Here is a 19,005-nt window from a genome sequence, read left to right on the forward strand (position 1 = left end):
TAAATTTCAGAAATAAAATGGAATGACACAAACCAGCAAAACCCAGACCCCGACACCTCTGACTGCTTGAGAGTTTACACCAAACTTCTATTATTGTGTGTAGCAGTTTTGTGCAATTCAATAAAAGGAATAGTATCTGTTTTCTGTTATGTTTACTTAAAATATACTATTTGTTGCATAACAATTTTCAAGAATTGTCAAAGCACAGAAGGACAGCTACCATCTACGTGTCTCCACATGCCACAGACAGGACTGCTGCAAGTGCCTCTTATAAAGGCTTCCCAACGCCTCCCATTATGAGGCTCTGCTTTACTGTACTTGCAGCTACCCAGTTTTGAGGTTTGAACTGAATTTCCTACATCAAGTGTCATTTGTACCTCACCTATTGGTGTGTGGAAAGGTTAATCCAGAACAGCTCAATCACTCCATGGATAAGACTAAGGAAAAGCATAGACTTCGGTGTAATACAGCTACCTAAAGAAGAAAAAGTTAAGGTTGGAAAGGCCACATTAAATTTAAATATTTGGCCAAGAAAAATTGAAGTCGTTATGACAATTGCAGAGTCAAGCAGTCAGGTTGGGAAATGCCAGAATTAGGAGCAAATACCTACCAGAAGGTGCAGAAGAGCGTGTGTATTTCACATGAGACTCTCACAACAGCAACATGGCTTTGGAACATAGTTTCAAAACCTCCCACTGAAAAGCACTAAGATACAGGCTTCTAAGAAACTTACGGAAATGAAACTGGGGATGTTCTCCACCAAGTAAGTCTCCAGAAATTTCAGCCTAGTCAGCCACTTAATACTAAATTTACGATGGCAAGAGTCAAAGTAGAAATAAAGCAAATACCCATGTCCAGAAAACAAAACCCATGAAAGTTTTTGGGTTTTATTTATTTTATTTTATTTAGAAGTAAAATAAAATGTGACATTTCCATCTAGAAGCCACTGACATATGCTGTGGTAAATCAAACACAGAGAGGTGGTTTTAGTTTTCAGATTCCTCCCAAATTCAGCTTCTTCCTCTTGCAGTGGAGCCTTGTACAAGCTCCGATACGCCTGAGGACACATCTGTTTAAGGCAGCCGCTGGAGTTCAAGCTTATCAGCAGATGGTGCTTCAAAGACGTCATCCTCAACACTTTCTTCTATTGGCTTCATTTTTGCCGAAGTTCTCAGGTAGGGAGACGTCCGGCCCGGGCCTGCCACAGTTACAAAGAAATTACCAATTAATATAACAGCACATACCTGCTACATACACCTATTTGTGACAAAGTGTACACAGTCTGATGATCCTGTCCTAATTCCCTCATGAGAGGATTTTGTAAGTGAAGGTTTCTTTGTTATTTGGCCACAGGCATCAGGAAACCCTAGACGTGGGACACCACGCTGCTAGGAACCAGCCATGCCTCCGAGGTTCAAACCCTGCGGCCGGCCACAGGCACAGTATTCTCCTCAAATTCAGTGCAAATCCTGAGTGCGTGAGGTGCCCGACGCTGTGTCCCTAGCGATCGTTTTCTCACCATTACACTCAGCCACTAATTCGTCTCCACAAACGACGATGTGAATGGCTGCCCAGAGTACAAAAGGTACGTACATTTGCCTCAGCTGTGAAAAAACTCCTCGTTTTTGTACTGGGCAAACCTCAGGTGGATACATGGTCACAGCCCTAACAGCCTTAAAAGCACAATAACGTAAAACTTACGGAAAATATAATACCCCCATAAACAACCACAGAGAAAACAAGATTAACAGGTGAAGGCCACGTAACTTTTGGCTGACAATGATTTCATTGCTCCAAGACAATCTTTTAGAAAAGTAGCAACTCATAGAGCTTGCCAAAGTGGAGCCCACACCACAGCCATTGCTGGTAAGACATTAAATGGAGTTTTTGTGCAAGTTACTGCTGCAAACTACCTCTATTGTAGTTAAATTTTCAGCATGAGGGTTAAACCAGAGAGCTCCTTTGACATCAACCAAACAGGTTTATTTCTCATTGTCCATTCTGAAATTGCATCTGCACTTAGACATTTTTTTTCTCTCAGTACCCTCTTCTAGAGTTAAACCACCACAATGGTACAAGGTTGTAAACAGCTACAATATGATGACCAAAAAGAGTAGGGAAAACTTTGAAATACCATTTTAGAAGAAAAGAGAAAGAGGTAGCGGTCCTGTCTGACAGATCATCTGTATACAAGCTAAAAATTAAATTTTTCTTGAAAAAAATACTGATAGCCATAACATACTCTTATTGCAGGGCTATTCTTATTACTTTAAAAAAAGTTTATCAGATATACAGTGAAGTGCTCTGCTAAGGAAGCCTATTTATGAAGAAGGACTCCTTTGTGCTGCATATGTTACACGCAGAGAACAAAATACAGCTACAGGCAAGACCAGCGGGTTATGTATTACTGCATTTTTAAGTCACATCACACAAACACTGTTCGGAATTAGCTTTTTAGAACTTTTTATGTTAACAATGTATTAGTATTTTCTTTTAACATTCAAAACCTACCATAATAAAGGGTTATTCGCACACATTTTTAAATACTGGAATTGTTAAGCACTTCTTTTTTTATTACCAGTTTAGTAGCATTTTTAGACTAGTTCTCTTTTGTTTAAAAGTGCTCAGTTCTCTCCAGAAATCAGAAGTAAGGAGCCTTAAGTCTGTTGAACAGGATCCAATATTGAGTCTAATACTGTCAAGTTGTTTGGTTCAAAGACATGCCCTTATTTTCTCCAAATACAAAAAAACTTGTCTACTGATGCCTCTATCCAGTGTCGGACAGATGTTCAAGAAACTGAGTCAGACCTCGAACCCAGGCCTTCCATACACTACTCTGTTGCCCTCTCTCGAGGACCTAAGCCCAAAAGCCTATTAAAATGGCATTTCCCATGAAATCCAATCCTGATTTTAACCACAAGCTGGATATAACATCAGGAGCACATGTAACGAGATAATATCAATAAAAGCATTACCAAAACAAAACCTTTCTACATTCCTGCTTAGCTTAGAAGTTTGCAAATACAGATTCATAGACCAGCAAATCTGAGTGATCTAAAACAAGCAGCATAGAAAAAGAGACTGTATCACTAATAAGTGTACAAATGACTATCAAGCAATAGAATTATTGAATAGAAGCTAATACCAAAATGTTTTTTAAAGGACAGAAAGTTAGCTGAAGCTACCCTTGTAATCAGGTTGAACTATTTCTGCTTAACTCAAATTTTGGAAAAAGGGATGCATCGATTTCATTTACTAATAAACTACATACAGATGGATCATGGATGTCAAGCACAAGTACCACGTGAAAAACAAATCCCACTTTAATACCTTTTTGAGGATGCTTGCTGAGTTAATGTGATGTTATCAACAGAAAACATCATGCTGCAAACGACTCACTCCGTAAGCATTATAGAACTCTTGTTGGTTATTTCCTTAATATAAAAGCAAACAGTTAGTTGGGTTTCTTAGTTAATTAAATTCAAAACACAGCTTTGTTAGTAAGCGTAGTTTGGGATCTACTAATTAGTATTTTTTACTCTTTCACTACTAAACACTGAAAAAAGCTTTATATCGATTTCTTGAGAAAATGAGTCAAAGACAATTGTAGCACAGATAAAAGCATAATTTAAAAAGTTTGGATTATGCAAAAATATAAATGCTCAATTTTTCAAGAATATGGAAATTAGGAGAATAAAACTTATTTGTATTGTAGTAGCCAAATATCGTATTTGTAATGGGAAGCTTTTGTCCACACAACAATCGATACCCTAGCAATGACAAGACAGTATTCCTGTAGAGCTCCTGTACAGATAAGTTTCTCTTATTAATATCTTATTCTAATTTTTTTAAAATTAAATTTTAAATTTTTTTAAAATAAAAAAAACAAAAGTTTGTCGTTCCTCACTAAATCTTCTGGGTTTGGTTTTGGGGTTTTGTTTTGGTTTTTTTTAATAAACAAATGTATGATTGCAGAAGGAGGATCCAGGGGAACAGCACTGGGACAGTATGCCTCAGCACGTACCTCATACCGAATCTTAAAAAACAGACCAAAAAAAAAAAAAAGACTGACTGCTGCACTGAGAGCTCCCTGGAGAAGGTTTTTGAAAACACAGCAGTGGGAAGGCAAATGGCAGCTTTTTTGTTCAGTTTGCCCTGTGATCTGAGAAAAAGTACATACATAGCCACAATCCACGTTGAATACAAATCTTTAAGCAGAGCTCACCTTGGTAGCAAACCCCTCATTGGCAATCACAGTACCCAGGAATAACTAACAAGCTATTTTGGCAAAAAGAAAGATTGAAGCGTTACAGTTTAGTGAGATAAATAACCTTTCATCAAGAATTTTTTTCAACCTTCTATAGAAGTCAGAAATTCTGCATTAATCAAAACGCAAAGGAGAAATAAAGGACGGTGTTTCCCGAGGTGTATGATACACTGCTGTATGGGTAACCCCCCTGCCTCCCCAAAAGTAAGGAAGTATTGGACTCGGGAGGCTGCCGCCACACCTACTGTTGCCAATGGGGTGGTGGCAGTGGCAGTATCAACTACACCAGCCACTGTTGGACTGAGCAATTTTGGAACATAAAAGACATTTAAACCTCTCTTTTGGGGAAAGTGCAAAATATACACCAGAAAATACAGTACACAAACCAAGGAAAAGTACAACAGAGGAAAGTGTATTTATCAAGTGTGCGTTAAGCATGGATCCATCTTAGGGATTAACGTAATTACAGTTGAACATGTCATGCGTTCAGATTACTTTCTCCCAAAGCTGAAATACTGGTGTAAGTGTTTTGCTGCTAAGCCTGAAAGAGAATTTTAATTCTAGCTAATTGCACAAACACATTTTTACAATTTCTTCCAGGCTTCTTAGTGTGCAAATTTGTCCAAGGGCGCTCTATGCAAAGGAGTGGCTTCAATTTCATGGAGCTTTGCCGTAGAACAGGTGAAAAGCCAGTCGAGAGCTTATGGGTAAAGACCAGAGAACAGACCAACACAGGAGACTTCATGGCAAGTATCTGATACAGGCTGCCTGATCAAGAAGAGCAAGTAGATGGAAGCCTTCTTTAGACAACTGGATGAAGCCTCATGATCGCAGGCCTTGGTACTCGTGGGGAACTTTAACCACCCCAGTATCTGGTGGAAAGTCAACAGGGCTGGGAGCAAGCAGTCCAGGAGATTTCTGGAGAGCGTAGAATTGAAGACAATTTCTTCACACAAGTGATCGATGAGCCGACTAGGGGAGGGGCTCTGCTGGACCTGTCACTGATGAACAAGGAAGAACTCATCAGGGAGCTGAAGGCTGATGGTAACCTTGGCTGCAGTGTCCAGGAGCTGGTGGAATTTAAGATACTGAGAAGTGTGCAAGACAAATAGTAGAGTTACAACCATGGACCTGAGGACAGGGGACTCTGGCTTGCTTAGGGATCTACTTGACAGGAACCCATGGGACATGGCCCGCAAGGGCAAAGGGACCCAAGGACAGACAGTTGATCTTCAAGGACACCTTTGTCAAAACACAAGGACAGTCCATTCCAGTGTACAGAAAGTTGAGCACGCGTGGTAGAAGGCTGGCATAGATGAACAGGAAAGTCCTGACAGAGCTCAAACACACACACATGAAGTGGAAGCAGGGATGAGCTGCTTGGCGGGAATACAGAAACATGGCCCAAGCATGCAGGGATGGAATTAGGAAAGCCAAAGCTCAGGTGGACCTGGATCTAGTGAAGGGCAACAAGAAGGGCTTCTACAAATACATCGGCAACAAAAGGAAGACCAGGGAAACTGTGAGGTCATGGCTCAGTGGGGCACAGGACCTAGGGACATGGAAAAGGCTGAGATATTCAATAGCTTTTTTGATTCCATTTTTACTTTACAGGTTTGTCTTGAGGCCTCCCAGGTCTCCGAGTCTAGTGGTAGACACTGGGAGGGTGATACTTGACTTACAGGAAAGCTGGACTGAGTTAGGGACCACTTAAGTCAACAGGGCAAACACACGACTGTGGAATCACATGGGCTGCATCCAAGTGTGCTGAGGGTTGGCTGAAGCAATCGCAAGAGCCCGCTCTATCATCTTGGAAAGGTCATGGCAGTCAGGGGAGAGAAAAAAAGGCCAATGTCATGGCCATTTTCAAGGAGGGCAAGGAGAAGCACCCAGGGAACTACTGGCCTATCAGCCTAACCTCAGTCCCCAGGAAGATTATGGAGTCTGCCTTCCTTGAAGCCATGTTCAAGCACACAGAGGACGGGAAGGTGACTGAGAACAGCCAACACGAACGTACCATGGGCAGATTGTGCCTGACCAGTCTGACTGCCTTCTGTGGTGAGATGATGGGCTCTGTGGATGAAGGGGGTACAGTGGATGTTGTTTACCTGGACTGTAGCATGGCCCTCTACAGCCTGCCATAGAATCCTTCTAGCCAAATGGGTGAGAAATGGACCAGATACATGGACTACAGCTTGGGTGAAAAATTTGCTGGACTGCTGAGTTCACAGGGTGGTGAACAGCAGTACAAAACCCAGCTGGCAGTTGGCTACCAGTGGTGTCCCTCGAGGGCCAATACCAAGGCCTATAACGTTCAATATATTAATGACCTGGATGATGGGATGGAGTGCACTCCCACCAAATTCATAGACAACAGCCAAGTAGTGAGGGAAACTGTTGATAGGCCAGAGGGTAGGACGGCTAGTCAGAACGGGCCTTCAGAGGCTGGAGAAAAGAACTGACAGAAACCACATGAAGTTCAACAAAGGCAAATTCCTGCACCTGGGACACAAGAAACCTACACAGCAGTACAGACTGGGCATCAACTGGTTGGAAAGCAGCTTTGCAGAAACAGACCTGGAGGTCCTGGTGGACACAAAATGGAATGTGAGTCAGCAGAGTGCCCCTGCAGTGAAGAAGGCCATCCATATATTGGGCCATATTAGCAAGAGCACAGCCAGCAGGTCAATGAAAGAGATTAACCCCCTCTATTTGGCACTTGTGAGACAGGATCTGGAGTGCTGTATCCAGTTTTGGGCTTCCCCGTACAAGACAGACATGGACATACTGGAGTGAGTGCAGTGAAGAGCAACCAAGATGGTCAGGGGCTGGAGCACATGACGTACACGGAGAGGCTGCAAGAACTGGGTGTGTTCAGCCTTATGAACAGAAGGTTCTCAGGGGATCTTACTGTTGTCTTCAGCTACCTAATGGAAGGGTATAAATAAGACAGAGCCAGACTCTTCTCGGAGGCATGCACTAAAGAACAAAGGACAACAGTCATGAGTTGCAATAAGGGAAATCTTTTTCACCGTGAGGGAGGTAAGGCCCTAGAACAGGTTGCCCAAAGAGGCTGTGAAATCTTCCACCTTGGAAATATTCAAAGCTTGACTGGACGTGGCCCTGAGTAACCTGCTCTAGTTGACCCTGCTTTAAACATGGGGTTGGGCTAGACGATCTCCAGAGGTTCCTTCCAACCTCAACTGTTCTGTGATTCTAAATGTCCTTTCAGGGAACAGAGGAGAAATAAAGAAAACAATGCCAGAATTTTCATCAAACTATATCCTAGCTGTCACCCTCGACGTTCTAATAGGGTGAAACACTGGCAGGGCTTTTGCTCCCATCTATCTGGGCATGCAGACTATACCAATGTTAAGGACTGAAAACAGATAGGCCCTCCAAATCTGAAGGAGCTCCTGGGTGAGAACTCTGAGGAACACAATGGGGAACAGATAATTAAATGGGAAAGTGCAAATACTTTAAATCACTTTCTCTTCTTAGCAGAGAGTTTAACCATAATAAATAACTGGCAGTGATTTTTTTCCTCATATATTTGAATTCTAATTACTAAAGAATAATATTTCCCAAATAAAAATAAATAATCCTGTATGATCCTTTTAATTTCTGTTAAACTAACAGCTTATGCCAAATGAGAAAATTCAGCATCTTCTGCGTTTTTTGTTCAAAAGCTTTGAACAAAAGGTTCAAATTAAAGGTTTTTAATTTCTACAAGCACCAGTCACAGACCAAAGGAGATACTACTGTGACAGGCATTGTACATTCACAGTTTTGCCCCATTGCTATAAACATTCCATATTATGCCTACACATTCACGTTACGCCAAAAATTATTACAATACGGGCTGGTTTTTTGCCAGTATCTGCATGAGGTAGCTTCAGTTAGCATACAAAGCCTTATGCATCTTAGGAATTCCCTACAGTTAGGTCCCTCCACTTGGTTGATGTACAGCAGCATCCAAAAAGCTACAGTCTGCTCTCACTGAAGACAACAGGAGTTCTACAGTCATCTCTAATGATCAACCAAGTTGCGTTCAAAACTGGCATGAACTATTTTGAGCACTCACGAAGAGAGGATGCAGAGGAAGTCCCGCGAAGAAACATCTGCAAGCCATCCTCACTGTCACTGGTACTGGCCATACTGTTTCTCATCTGCATCACAGAGAGCTGTGAGCAAAGACTAGGCTGTCGATCAATCTTTTTTGAAGCCTAAAACAAATATATAATTATTATTTTAAAAAAGGTATCAAGTAAATTAAAATAAAAATGGAAAATAACTATTTCCTCTGCAGTAGATGCTCTGGTCTCAGCTATGACTATTCATGAACGAAGAAGCTGGTTAGAGCAGAAGATTCTATGCAGTATTAATTGATTTAAATGAAAATAGAAGATGCCAGTGATATATTGGAATTAGAACACTGACAAGCATGAAACCTCAGATTAATTATTAAATTTTAATTCTGTTTTGCATTGGACTTTTAATATATTTCCCTACAGAAAGGTTGATTTTTATTATTTGGTAATTCATTATTCAGGTATGATGCTCTGCAATTAAATACAGCCTTTATGATGAGCCTGGTCCTCTTTGCTAAACAAAACAGCATGCTACATACAGAGTTTAGCAATTTAAATCTTAACAGAAACTTCTTCACTTTCCTGGCTTTTCATTTCATCATGTTAGAAAATGGCAAATGTCATTCCTTCCTAGTAGATGATCATTTGGCTCTTGATTTTACTGAAGACAGATTAAATGCATCATGTGAACATTATCCTCTGCCTGTCAAATGGTCTTAGGAGCTTCCCTTTGCTTTGAGTAGTCTTCCTGAGAAGTCTTTGTACTGTAACATTTATATGAAACCATACATTGTACCTTGTTAAGTATTACTGCAAGTCAGAATGCTATTTTAGGTGTATGTGAAAGGTAGTAATCAATGACAAAAGCATAATGGGTAACTCCACTTTACTGAACTTGGTCTGGAATTAGCATCCTATTTCATGCAGAGAGGAACGATTGTTTTCCCAACAGTGGTGAAAAATCTCCTTAGGTAGGAGAAAATCACAAGGTTCCTCACAAATAAATGGATACTTTTCTGTTTTCCAACACGCAATGAACTGATATTCTTATCTTCTTACTACCACCTCGATTATGAATAATCTGTACTGGATTTGGTTTAGTTGTTCTCTTGTATGTCCCCTATGTACGGAAGTCTACTACAAAATTTTCTGTTGAGATTGTCACCAGCTAAAAACCATTAAAGACACCAATAATATGTGTATTTGACAATGAAGCCTGCGAGAAGTGACATGCCCATAGGGTGCTGGCAGCGGGGAAATGAAGGAGAATTTACTTGACAGACAGTTCTTGTCCTGCGTTACGTAGGAAGGGCTTGTGCAACAGGATTTTCATTTGAGGAAGAATAAAAAGGTACTACAAATTAACCAAATGCTCACTCTTAATTTTTATAACATACATTTTCAAAAGTTACTGTGATAAAACAGTTACAATAATCTTAAATTCATGTGACTATTTTCACTAAAGACTTGGTACAAACTCAAGTTAAAATGAAAATATCATTTAATTAAGAAATATACATAAAATTGTGAGGCCAGATTTACATATCTGTGTATGATTTTAGGATGGCGAGTGAACTATATACTCTGCGTTAAACGAAGTGGCAAATAGAAATGTCAAAACTGTTATTAGCTGGAATAAAGTTAAATGGAACTGTTCTGTTCATACTGACTCGTCCGTACATTATATAGCTATACTTGAACCATGCAGTGGGAAATATAGACAGGTTAAGTACAGAAATAGAAAGTCCCTTTCAGCCTCGATCTCGCCTATCCCCACCGGTTGGACATCCATTTGAGTTTCCAGGCTGTGCACATACAACACAGCGCTAATCCAAATAAACCTTTCAAACAGCAAGGACCGCCATCCAACAACAGCAATACCTGGGGCGGCAACACAACAAGAGGATTAGAAGGGAGGAGGCAGAAGCTGGGGGAGCTCACTACCCTCGCAAGGAAGCCTAAAATGAATGCACTGATGACAAATGCTTGTGCTGTTATTTTTATAAAAGTGCGCAGATGTTAAGTCAAAGGAGGGGCAAAGTTTGGTGGGGTTTTTTTAATACTTAGAAGGTGTGATAAGGACCCTTCACTTAAAAACAATCAGTTACAACCTTACAATGAGTATTTTAGTACACATCCATTTCAAGAAAAATTTATACTACTGCTGAAGCTCTACAGTGCCAGAAGTCATCAGCACAAGTTTGTTGCAGATGACTTTGTATATTAGGCATGACACCCTAATGCTGTCATCCATGTGTAAAAAAAGAAAATGAGGGAAGGAAAGAGGAAAGAAAAGAGGAAAACAAAATAGAGAATAGAAAAGAGAAAAAAAGAGAAAAAGGAAAACCATAAAAAAAAAGGAAAAAGAAGAAAGAGGAAAAAAGAGGGCAAAAAAGATAAAAGAGAAAAAAAAAGGCAAGGTGAGACGGAGCGTGGAGAACAGCAGTCTCCCAGGAGAGGCAGTCTGAATGCACACACAGGAGGCACGTCGCTACATGTTCCTTTCAGACACCATACTCCAGAAATTACTTACTGTCTATGTAGATACGGATTTTATTACAGAACATTCCCCTGTAATTCTTATTTATTTAAAAGAAAAAAAAAAAAAAGCAGCTTTAACCACACACTTCATAAGATGTATTTTATAGATGGTACATTCCTGCTAGATCACTTTTATCTTACTGCATTAGTAAGATGAAAACAGCGATCCGAAATAGTTCTGAGGATCTGATTGCAAGACAGTGTAATCCTCTAGTTCATTGACCAGACAGCAGAATAAGCAGTGCTTTATTGCTATCAAATTGTTTCTCCAGCAATTCTTTCTCTTCTCTTTCTGTAGCCAGTATAAACAGTGAGAAAACTTACGATGTCTAATTAGCCATAAAGACATTACAGGTGAAGCCTGCTGATGTCTGTGGTATAGTAGCAGTGGCAGTCATTCCTTTTGGATCCTTTTCCAGTAAATTCACAACTTTGCAGAAGTAACTATTTAACCTATATATGAGATATTTATGGACAAGCTGATGAGGAGGATTTTTGCTCTGAGTTAAATCAATACAGAATATGAAAATTATTATTTTGTATTATGAAATCATAAAGCTTTTCATAAATGATGGTGAAAGTTCTTCAAATAAATTACATATGAGAACCCTACGGCCACTACATAAATAATAAAAAATCCACCAGCAGCCGAGTTACCATCCAAATCTTGAAAAGCCATGTAACTAAGTAAGGAGACAAAATGAAAGTAAAACAAGATAATCAATATATCCATGACTACACCCCAACCGCTTACCGTGACACCTAAAACACACTCCCTCTACATGCAAAGAAGAATGAGTTATATTCGGTCCACTGAATGTTTTATATGTATGTATTTCATGCCTCCTTCCACTAACTACATTGTTATCAACCTAACAGTCCTTTTTTTTATTTGTATTTGCAACCCTCAAACACATGTTAAAATTATTCTTCTTGGCAATCAGTATTACCCAGTTGTTTGACCCCAGCAAGCAAATCCTTTAAGAAAAAACCCTGAAGCTTCTTTGTACAAAGGCACCCATTTGTTAATGAGAAAGGATATCCAGGGAGAAGCACCTTTTTAGCTACCGGCCATCACGTCTACTAGTTGGCTAGATATATTTGCGCTAGCCGATCAGTTCTGAATCTCAGTTATTCATCCGTCTTGCACATGACCGTGCTAACTTTAACCAATATTGCTTCTGACAGAAATGTTGCACTGACTCATACTTTGGCACTAAAAGGCAATGAGTGCGAATTCAGCAGCTGATAGCAGGAGGTTAAAAAAAGGTGCTTTAAGAGGATTTAAAATTGAAGTAACAATACATTCGTGCGTGGGAGGAAAAGTCCCAAACGAAACTTCAGTTGCTTACCTTGTCATTTAAGGTTGGGTCATTCAATGAATAGAGTTTATTTGTAATATCTTTGCCAATAAGATACTTAAAGATCTCATAAAGAAATGGCTCAGATTCCAGAAAATAAGTCAGCCTTTCCCTGGACCAGCACAGGAACTTGCAGTTATCGTCTGCGATAATGGTGACCTGAGAAAACACATGCCCAGAATTAACACATTTAAGAATGCTTCAGAATTAGCACATTTAAACATGCTTTAAAATAAGTGATACCATTTTATTTGTGCCTCCAGTTAAAATAACTCTTAAAGTCATAAAGCTTTTTGGTATCCCTTAGAACATGATATTTACAAATGTAAAACATCTCAGATATTTATTATCCTCATATTTTTAACTGATAAGCATCGCCAGTTTGTTTTTCAGAAAACCTGGGGGGAGATAATAGGGGAAAATCTCTCATAAGTTCCAAACTGTAAAAGCATTTACGTTAGAGGAGATTTACATATAAAGTCAGTCCTACAGTGATGACACCACTTACATCCCAATAGGCCTACATGTTGCTTGGTTTTATTTTATGTCGCTGTCACCAAACAGGAACAACTGGTATAATCCAAAGGTCTCCATAAAAGAGGTTTTAAAAAAATAAATTAAAAAAAAATCACTAAAAAGTTTCACCTTTCTCTCTTCAATGTCAGCCCTGCTGATCCCACAAGTACCACCTTCTAGCAGTTGAGCTAAGGCTCCGTTTGCTCAGTTACCGACAATTCTGCTATCGATAGTTACAGCGGAGCTTGCACCCTCTCCAGGGCGGCTGGACCTGCCAGGTTCATCTCCCTGTGCCGGCAGAGGGCAATGGCACACCAAAACCTGCACCGCTGGGTGATACCCAACGGCGTGTTTTCCAAGTGAAAGTCAGTCATCTACAAAGAAATCAGGTGCTCTCTGCTATTACAAGCTAACGTTACCTCCTACAAAATTAAAAATATATAAAGCCTAAGAAATAATGGGAAACTGTCACGTATCAATGGATTTTAACTTCGCGGTCTGTAATACAAGCACACAGGCTGAGAAAAAATTTGCCAGCATTGCCAGCAGGTGGGGACCTTAAGATTGAATCCGCGTCCTCTTGCAATGGCAATGCTGAGAGTGTTTATACGGCAGTAACAAGCAGAACTCACGAGTGAAGGATGTACGCCACACCAGACTACAATAATTTTTAAGGCAGGCAGAAGTTGAGGCATGAGCCTTTTCCCTTCAGAGGGACCGATTTGTATCCAGTCGCTTATGAGAGAAATAGGCTGTGCCAAGAGGGCGGCCGGGCTGCAGGACGCCTCACTGCTGCGAAATTAATACGTCTGGACAACTCTCTCTCCTTGGCGTTAAGCCTCGTATTTGACTGGAACATATGACATCAATCACTGATTTTAGAGTCTACATTGCTCTCCCTCCCTCCCCTTCTGCCAGGGTATCCATGTGGATGTACCCAGTCAGCCACTGTCCAGTCATTACTACACATACGCAGTTAAAGAACAACAAGTAAGAAGCAGCAAAATAGCCATTTCAGTACTATGTGGAAAAAACACTTCTCTAATAGTATTTTTTCCCACAAGCTATAGTAATAATATAGTAGATCCTTTAGTGTAGTAGCATAATTACACTGCTAGAGACATATACCCTTACTGTTCCCCGCATGAATATTTTTGTTTAAAATACTGTGATCTCTTTCAGCTTATGTTGCTTTAACAACTTTCAAAATGACAGAAACATTAATACGTTTAGATGAATACCAATTTCAAACTACTAGTGCCTGAATTTTTTCTTTCATTTTAGTAACACCAAATATTACAATAATTATTTTTCCTTTTGTTTTTGAACCAGCAATGAGACTGCTCACATAACCTCTTTTTCCAGTAAAGCTACCTCTTAAGCTATTTGTCCTGAATAACTTCTTAACACAAAATAAACTTGGAAACAGTAAAAGAGAACAGAATAACAAAAGCCAGACTGCTCTGTGAACAACGTCATAATACTGTTTTGCAGCATTTCATTTTAAAAGTTATTCTTGATATGGTCCATCATGAAACACCAGTACTAGAAAGCTAGCAAAATTATGCAAGTCAAGTAGTTCACTGTTGATCAAATTTATACTCTGTTTTTTAATGATCTCATCAGCTCATATCCAGTGACATTTAAACCGAAGTGTACCTGGAATTTTTCACCCCGGTTCATCTGCGTTGATCGAAATTCAGGAGAATCTATAAAGGCACAGGGGTAAATATTATGCAGAAAATGCCCTCGATAAGACACCTTCATTCTGGAAATAAAAATGTACGAAACAACATTTTAAAGTCATGGAGGTTGATTAATTTAATCTAAATTTGGATATGATTATTGACAGTGGTAATGCAGCAGGTAACAGGGAAAAATATGTTCATCTGCTGGAATTTCAGCCCCAGAGCTAACCTATTTTCTGCCTAAACCTCCACCGATTCCAAGCAGAACAGGCTGCCAGCCAATTCGAATTGCCAGACATGGTGTGTATCCTCAGAACATTGCTATTCAAAATGAAAAAGGTCTGCAGGGTTATGCTATACAGCCAGACCAGAATCAGGCTTCCTTTAGATAACTAGCTTTGCAGTAATGAATCACAGAATCATAGAATAGTTTGGGTTGGAAGGGACCTCTAAAGGTCATCTAGTCCAACCCCCTGCAATGAGCAGGGACATCTTCAACTAGGTCAGGTTGCTCAGAGCCCCGTCCAACCTGACCTGGAATGTTTCCAGGGATGGGGCATCCGCCACCTCTCTGGGCAACCTGTGCCAGTGTTTCACCACCCTCAGCATAAAAAATTTCTTCCTTATATCTAGAGCATATATCTAATGAGCAGCTAATGACTTCAAAGAAAAACAATGAAACCTGATGTCACTGCTGCCATCAACAGAAACCGGTTAAAATATTGGCCGGAACTTAGCAAGAGCTTCAAGATTACAGCCTGGCCATGGGCATTTATTTTACCCTTTCTCACCTGGGTCCCGTCAGCCTCTGAGCAGTGTACCTGCCCCTCTCTGCTTGCACGTACACGTGCAATGAATCAATTCCAATAGGCCTGTTTTAAAGTCTACTGGAGGGATATTTTTTCCTTCCCTCATGCACAATATTTTTAACCTTAAAACCTGAGAATGCACTGAGAAGACTTAGATATCTAAGACTCAAACAAATCTCTTGCTTGTTCTGGAAGACACTGCCTTTGGTCTTACGGAAATCGAATTCCCATTAAAATCCATGCAGCTGCACACACAAGTGGAGGCACAATGTGCTCCCACTAAGAGACATCACTGTCATTTGAAAACTGTGTCACAAAATAGTCTATGGCTATAGACTATTTGGCTATAGACCATAACATGCTACAAACAGCAACATTTAAAAAGCTAACAAAAAGCTCAACAACTTTCTAATCTATTTAACCATCAGACAACGCATAAGACTGTCCCCAAGTTTTACAGAACCTACTTCCCCTTCAGCAGGATGCTTAGCCTATCATCAACCGATGTTTTATCTTCTGCAGCATAGGCTTGACCCGTCTTTAAACTCTGAATGTTGCAGAATTGTCCAGTTAGTCTTTGGAAGAGCTCTGGAGGCACATGGAGAGGTTCAAACATTCTCTTGTACAGGCTGCTAAGCTCCTTCTCTATCTTGATCTAGAATGCAAAAACAAAAGACATCAATAAACACAGAGGAATTAGTTAAAAAAAAAGAGTAAGACTGCGTGCGTGCTTTAGTTGCTACATTTGAGGAACATCTTTGTTACGTTTGGGCAAGGAAAGAAGTGGTAAATGTGTGACATCTATCCACAAACGCTGCCTATGAAAGGGTGACCAAAACCTTATCTAAAATTAGCCAGGCTGACACCCTGGTGCTTCAGGATGCTATTCCACCCAAGTGGCATGTTAAATCAGACACAGGGAGTCTTCTGAGACTTCTGTCGGTGTAACAGCGAATAGGACTTGGGCCAGACTTACACGGGGAAACAAATGAGGTTGTCTGCATTTTTCACACCGTATGCACATCTCATTCTGGCCATCTCTCAGGCTCTCCTGGGAGAGCCCCTTTCATCCCTGAGCTTCTTGGCTTACTTGCAGTAGAAAAGCAGTACTATTAGTCTTGAAAAACAAACCCATCAAATTGAAACCACGTGTGATGAGGGAGGGAAAAAAAACATTGCCAGCTGAACATCCCACATCTAGGAGCCCACCCAAACTCAGGCAGCGGGCAATGAGGGAAAGGAAGCTGGCCGAAATCCCAAGCCTGGAATGAAGGTAGCAGGGAATGAGACAGTGTCCTGGCCTCCCCGAAAGCAGAGGCAGCCTGAACAAAGCCTGCAGATTTGCTGGGAGGAAAACAAATTAGAACAATAAGCATCAGATAATAAAAAGATAAAATATACATAGAACAGAAAATAAGGAAAAGTAACCAAGAAAAAAGGCAGAAAAAGAAGAAAAGGAGTCACCACTTCAACAAATGAGAATATTCCGAGTTTACACAATTTTCTAGATGTTTTTGTATTTCCATATAAAAAACAGGGGAGGAGAGAAGGCAGCAGCACAGGAGTCGGAGAGTCACTTTTCAGCTGATGGCAACCAACCGTGGGAATCAAGAAACTTCTGGTGACCTTGTGGCTAGAGGAGGTGGGGAACCCAGAATGACCACGGGAGGCCCCAGGCTGTCTGAGGCCCATGAGGGCTTCAAACTGACACTATTCCTGGCCCAGGAGAGCATTTTAGAGTGAAAATATTAGTCTTTAGCCCCTAAGAGATGTATGTATTCCACATCAACAATCCTCCCTGAACTGTTTTCAGTAGAATTACATGTGTGTGTGAAATAGTAAGTCAAGCATAATTAAAAGTTTTGGGAAAATTAAGAAAGGTTCCTTGTTACATTTCAAATTTAGTTAAATATAGAACAAATTGAGCTGAGGCAGAAACTTTCTAGATTTATGGAACCATGTTTGGAGCATTTCACACACAGCCTCAATCACTGATGCGATCCATCCCACGTTTGGGCCACTGAATGACATGGGAATCACTCTGCAAGTGACAATCCCGTGGGCAGAGATAGTGGGTTAATCCCAGAGAAATAGTATACAGTTCGTTATTAAATTGCTAAACAGGAAAGATAAGGCTGCTTATGTGACCTTGCTATTATCACTTCATGACTTCTCAGCATTTATATTTCCACAAAAGCTCAACAAAAGGATATCCCAAACCTGCAGACTTCACTTTTTACCCAGACAGCCTCAAACCACAAAAAGTGAAAGCAAGTTTATAAACCACGAGGATTTTTATGCAGCCTCCATGTGAAACACACACCAATACCTGTTTCCAAGGGCCTAATGTAAAAAATTCTCGTGAGAGCACTCCTGAGAACTCTCTTTTCCTTATACACAGCCAAACTTATTGTCAACTTTGTGTACAGTATCTGTGTACATTTACCACCTATAACTGTATTAAAGCATTCAGTTTGTTTGATTTTTTGATCCGTCCATACATAAGTTTCAATCAAATGTGAATTACTGCCTCCTCAAAAGATCTAAATGGATCTTCCTGTTTCATTACTCTGTCAACATTTTGTGACATGTCTCCCTCCTATAAATTAATCTCTGCCCCAGAAATGCTATCAGGACTGAGAAGAGGAGGGCTAGAATATAAATGTTCAGACAAGATTAACAATAAAGTCACAGAATCACAGAATGGTCGAGGTTAGAAGGGACCTCTGAAGGTCATCTTGTCCAACCTCCCTGATCAAGCAGGGTAACCTAGAGCAATGTTGCCCAGAACTGTGTCCAGACAGTTTTTGAATATCTCAAGTATAGAGACTCCACAACCTCTCTGGGCAACCTGTGCCAGTGCTCAGTCACCCTCACAATAAAAAGTGTCTTCTGATGTTCAGACGGAGCCTCCTGTGCTTCACTTTGTGCCCATTGCCACTGGTTCTGTCACTGGGCACCACTGAAAAGAGCCTGGCTCTGTCGTCTTTGCACTCTCCCTTCCAGTATTGACATACATTGATAAGATCCCCTGAGCCTTCTCTTCTCTAGGCTAAACAGTCCCAGCTCTCTCTGCCTTTCCTCATATGAGAGATGCTCCAGTCCCTTAATCATCTTCGTGGCCCTTTGTTGGGCTGTCTCCAGTATGTCCATGTCTCTGTTGTACTAGGGAGCCCAGAACTGGACCCAGCACATCAGATGTGTCTCACCAGTGCTGAGTAGAGCGGAAGGATCACCCCCACCTTGACCTGCTGGCAATAATCTTCCTAAACGCAGCCCAGGATACTGTTGCCCCTCTTTGCTGCAAGGGCCTATCGCTGGCTCATGTTTAACTTGGTGTCTACCAGGACCCCCAGGTCCTCTTCTGCAAAGATTTTTTCCAGCTGGTTGGCCCTCAGCATATATTGGTGCATGGAGTTGTTCCTCCCCAGGTGCAGGACTTTGCACTTCTTGTTGAACTTCATGAGGTTCCTGTTGGCCCATTTCTCCAGCCTGTCAATGTCCCTCCGGTTGGCTGCCCAACCTTCTGGCCTATCAGCCACTCCTCCCAGTTTTGTGTCATCAGGGTACACTCTGCCCCATCATCCAGATCATTAATGAAGACATCAAACAGGACTGAGCCCAGTATTGACCCCTAGGTTATACCACTAGTGTACACACCATACACTAGTTTAGCGTGCACAGTGCACATCTCCAAAGAGACTTCATACCCCTGACTACCACCCTCAGCCC

The 19,005-nt window shown here is 40.8% G+C and overlaps 1 protein-coding gene across 2 annotated transcripts in view; it reads right to left on the minus strand.

Moving 5' to 3' along the window:
* Nucleotides 1-849: 849 nt before the first annotated feature.
* Nucleotides 850-19,005, minus strand: part of POPDC1 (popeye domain cAMP effector 1) — a 33,727-nt gene continuing 15,571 nt past the window's right edge. For both annotated transcript variants that reach the window (XM_076333313.1, XM_076333314.1), the window contains exons 4-8: nt 15,741-15,928; nt 14,436-14,544; nt 12,252-12,419; nt 8,352-8,493; nt 850-1,198 (exon numbers count right to left, since the gene is read on the minus strand). In XM_076333313.1, the coding sequence (XP_076189428.1) occupies nt 1,074-1,198; nt 8,352-8,493; nt 12,252-12,419; nt 14,436-14,544; nt 15,741-15,928 (732 nt within the window). In that variant the 3' untranslated portion in view covers nt 850-1,073. The remainder of the gene's footprint in view (nt 1,199-8,351; nt 8,494-12,251; nt 12,420-14,435; nt 14,545-15,740; nt 15,929-19,005) is intronic.

This window comes from Aptenodytes patagonicus, chromosome 3 (genome assembly GCF_965638725.1).
Source record: "Aptenodytes patagonicus chromosome 3, bAptPat1.pri.cur, whole genome shotgun sequence".
NCBI lineage: Eukaryota > Metazoa > Chordata > Aves > Sphenisciformes > Spheniscidae > Aptenodytes > Aptenodytes patagonicus.